The sequence below is a fragment of the Loa loa genome (assembly GCF_000183805.2).
Source record: "Loa loa unplaced genomic scaffold supercont3.224, whole genome shotgun sequence".
Lineage (NCBI taxonomy): Eukaryota > Metazoa > Nematoda > Chromadorea > Rhabditida > Onchocercidae > Loa > Loa loa.
In genome coordinates, this window is record NW_018108404.1 from 69453 (window position 1) to 74620 (window position 5168).

General features: G+C 22.2%; 1 protein-coding gene across 1 annotated transcript; it reads left to right on the plus strand.

The window, feature by feature from the left end:
* Positions 1–4969: 4969 nt before the first annotated feature.
* Positions 4970–5154, plus strand: LOAG_12421 (hypothetical protein; the record flags this gene model as incomplete). Its single annotated transcript, XM_003147933.1, has 1 exon — positions 4970–5154. A coding segment is annotated over one exon (185 nt), but the record flags the coding sequence as incomplete, so codon positions are not given.
* Positions 5155–5168: the final 14 nt, after the last annotated feature.

Consider the following 5168-nt stretch of genomic DNA (forward strand, 5'->3'; position numbering starts at 1 on the left):
ATTATATTATATTATATATTATTATTATTATTATTATTATTATTATTATTATTATTATTATTATTATTATTATTATTATTATTATTATTATTATTATTATTATTATTATTATTATTATTATTATTATTATTATTATTATTATTATTATTATTATTATTATCATTATTATTATTATCATCATCATCATTATTATTATTGCTATTATTTATCATTATTATTAATCTTACCATTACCATTATTATGATTGCCATTAATTGAGGTTATTTATGTGATGATATATTTACATCAAAGTATTTATAACGAAAAGAATGCTTCAAGATGAAATCAATCATTGATCAAATAAATTAACCTCCTATCTGGTTCCAACACTTGACATTGATATCATAGTGTATCCAGGAATTTTTGGAACAATAAGTGGCACCTCTTCATCATTCCAAATCTTAACGATGACAGTACCACTTCAAAACATCACCAGCTGCGGGGCGGAGTCATCGATGCTAAATGTTGATGATCGTCGACGTATCGGTCCACTATCATCATCATGGTTTAGCACCATCTAAAACGAAGAGGTGGTACTTTTTTTTCCCCCTCTTCCTCAACCAAATATCCAACAATTTTTAGCTTATTCCTTTCCATTCCTCTAAAATTGTTTAAATTTTAATTTTTTTTCCAAAATTTCAGGACTATTTGTTATCAAATTAACGCTTGCAAATGTTATTAACGAATAATTATCGGATTCTTCATTCGATTACTTTCGTATTTTTAACGGTATAATTTTTCCTCTTCCATTCTTTTATCATTTAATCATTTATTACAATTTATCATTATTCAATAATTGTTTGGATGGTTACGGTATCAGATCATTTTCTATCGTAATTATAACATTTCAAAAGTTTGTTTATTTTTTTATAATTGTATAGATTTTTGGACAAGTTAATAAGCTTAGAATATTTTGAAAAAATAATGATTAAAGATGTATCATATTATCTGATTATTTAGTTTTTTTAGTTAAGATTAACTTTGTTCGTACATTTGACGAAAATTTGAATTTGAAATAGCTTCAAGGGTGATAAAAATTTGGGAAAAGAAACAACTGTAATTTGAAATTCAAGGAAAACAAAATTAGTTTTATTTACTTTTCCTTTTAAATTTCGGAAATAAAATTAGTTTTAAATATCAGACAAAAAAAAAACTGAAGCATAAATTATAATTAATATCGAAAAATGTAACTGTATTATCTGATTTTATTTAATACTTAAATTTTGATTTGTTAATTCGAACTAAGTCTGTAATAGGTTAATTGATTAATTAATAATTCTGTTTCTGTTTAATCTACCTGATTTAAAGTATTAGATAAGCGAAAATATATGACTGAAAAAATAATAATAATGACAAGATTAAAAGTCTGTAGACTTTGTTTGATGACAGGTTTAGGAACTTTTCAATTTGTTATTATATTCGAAATAATAGGACAATCTTGATGATTATAATGAACATTTTAAGCAAATTCAAATATTATCCATTAACAATTTAAAAATTTTTTCTTTCAATAAAGATTGAAATTTTATAAAAGTAAAAGTTTTGCTTAAAAAGAATTATATAGTAAGTTTTTTTTTCCCCTCCCCCTCCCCTCCTATATCTTTTTACATTATCTGCTATTTATTTTACAATTTCATAACTATTTGCAATCAAATTTTGCTGGTAATTAAAACTTTATCTGATAATAATAGATAAGTTAAGTAAATCAGTAATCAATTATGAATTATTAGATTTTAGTAAGATTTCACTTCACACCCCTTTCTTTCCTTTTTTTTTTTACTCCTGTTTTTTTCCTTTTTTTTGTTTTTGTTAAAATTACTTTAGTTTATATTTTTGTTTTCTCAAATTTCAAATTATAACATTATTGAAATTCGTTTCTTATTTCTTAACATTCATCATCATTTGTTATTTCATTTGAAATTTTTCCGGTAAAATTAGCATTCTCAAATTTTAAATTCAAAATTTTTTTACAATTTTGAAATTTTAAATTCAAAATTTTTTCCGAATTTTTCACTTACAATTTTTCTATCAATATGATAAATTATAGTTTAGAATTTTCGAATTTTCCCAAAAAAGAAAAAGAAACAGATCACCCAAATATAATTCAGAAAATTATTTTGTAATCAAAAAAGTGCACCTTTCTATTTCAACTCAAAATACCTCAATGATACTTCAATGGTACTTTCATTCGATCAAAAAAAAATAAATAGCACAAGAAAAGGTTTATTGAAGAAAGAATGGTCAACAACAAAAGCTTTTTACCGTATCTTATCATTCAATCAATCCATTTTATCCAACAAATGTCAATTTTCAAGTATTTTCTGCATGATATATAAATTTGTTTCAAATAGGACTGTCTTTTTAAAAAAAAAAAAAAAAATTAACTTCTGCTCTTCGTTTTTACGATAGCATTCATTCATAATAAGAACTAATTAGCAATAGAATAAGATTTTATAATTTCGTCATTCAATTGTATTTTATTTTTTCAACATTATTTTTCAGTGTTAAATTAAAAAAATTATCCAAAATAATTAATTAATTTAAAAAAAAATTCAAAATTTTTTTCACAACCAATTATAAATTTCAATATGTAATAAAATATTTCAATTTTATAATTGTAATTTTTAAAAATTTATTTTTCCTTTTCCAATTAAATTTTAAAAAGAAAAAAATAATTTTTCAAAAAATGATTCTTTTTTTGATTGGTATTATCATTCCTGAAATAATTACCGTAACCAATGATTAATCATGGAAAGTTGTAAAATTCATGTTTATATAACAATTTACTATTGTTATCGCTATGCTTATCTATTCAAATACTTCTCGTTTATTGTATCATTTTTTTTTTTGTTTTTATTCTTTGATCTATTAATCTTAGCGGTACATACTTTTTATGATTACCCACTTAATCCAACCTTCCTAAAATCTTTCTTTTTTTTACCGATAATTAATGGCAAAAGAAAAAAAAAAGTTTTTTTTTTCCAACTTAAAATTAATTTATATATTTGATTTTATTATAATTTTTTTTTTAGTTTATTTAATGTTTTTATTTGGCTTTTTGAAAAAAAGAAAAAAAAAGAAAAAATTCAATTTTCGATTAAGTTTAGGTAACAAATAATTTGAAATTTTTTCTGTAAACTATGAATATTTCAATCAATGATTGCTTAATTTTGTTATCATTTTATCATATCAATTAATTTATCAAATTTTTTAATAGATTTTTTTTGTATTTGAATCATTTTATTTTCTAATTTCATATTATTATAGATATTTATAAAATAACATCTTATGTAAATTAACTTGTCCAATTTTATTCCAAAGTTATTTATTTTAAGAGATATTTTAAATTTAAAAAAATAAAGAAGAGATATTTTATATTAACCAAGATCGTTTCCTTTTCCCTTTTTCTTTTCTTCTTCTCTCTCTCTCTCTCTTCTTCTTCCCAATTTATTGTTTGTTCAAACTTTTTTATCATTCTATTTTAAGACAAAGAGAGAGAGAGAGCGAGGAAGAGAGAGAGGAAGAGAATGAGACAGAAAGAGAGAGAGCGAAATTCTACAGTTCTATTTTAAATATCTATTTTAAAATTAAAATTTTATTTTTGAAATAATTTCAATTATCCCTTTATTTAATGCCGAATCATCATTATATACTTGAAGCAAAGATAAATAGCTTTTCATTTACTCATTGTGTAATACTAACAGATGATGTCATCCCATCGAATGGCCGATGACATTTATCTGTAGGAAACGGATATTAAAAATGAATGAATACTTGATGACGCGTGACGCGTGCCATTACTATCCTTCTTAACATATGTTTTTACACCTTTAAGTACCGATACTTTACTTAATCCTAGTTGCATTATTATTATACCAAAACAACATTTTCTTCCCTTTACACTACTTATCATTTCATTTATATTTCATAAGGTCAAAGGTTAAATTTATGATTTTGTACAAAAGTAAAAAATTTTCCTTCAACATTTGAAATATTTTAATTTTAGTTGAAAAATTACCAAATTTGAAATGAATAAATGCATAATTTTATGCATGCAAATGAATCAATGTAAGTTTTAAAAAAAAAAGTAATTTAAAAGTAAGTTAAAAAAAAAAAAGTAACTTAGAAAGTAGTCGAATTATCCATGCAAATAATTGATTACATTTAATTTAAATTTGTACATTAACTTAGCAATAAATTTAATTTAAATTTAAGTATTGAGTTAGCAATAAATTTAATCTTATTCGAAATTAGCTAAGAGGGAAGTGGTATATAATTCATATTATTCCTGTGGTACAATACTTATGCCTAGATATGATGCTTATCATTTCCCTTATCATGATTTATGTTAATCTTAATATATTACCATCTTACTAAAACTCAATTTTGCATTAATTAATTAATGAAATATGCAAATGTCTCAATTTAACAATAGCAGGATAATAAAACATACTATTTCAGATTAAACTTGCTGATGCTTCCGGTTTTGTGACATTTATATTAAAAGAATTTCAATTTGATAAAACCCAAGGATACGGGATTTGTTGTTCAGCAAGTAATAGCTTTTGCAAATAACAATTTAAATATTAATTAATATTTGAAAGAAGTGATCGGATAATTTAAAAATCAATAATTTAAATATAATTAAATGTTTAAATTTGTTTTCGAATTATTAATTTAAACAATTTTAAAAGTTTAGAATATATATATACATATATATATGTTAAGAATACAAAAGTATTTTAACTCGATCAAATCGATAAATATATGTATTAAAAACATTACATTTATGCAATAAATTTATTTCATTTTAATAATTAACTTTTTAATTTTAAATAATAATTAATTAATAATATAGGATTAATTGATAAATAATTTTTAAATCTTAAATAATAATTTAAAAAAAAATGTTTTTTTTTTTTCTTTTTAGATCATCCCGAACAAGAATGTCATTGTCAAATGTATGTTCACATTTGTGTTGGTGTTGGATTTGAACATCGAAAGTATCATCGTGATTGCTCATTGCTACATCACAATTCACGTGTTATCGCTGGTACACAATTATTAAGTAATTATAACGTAACTATACCATTTGATGTTCGATGGCCTGTAAAGGTTTGTAAAAAAAA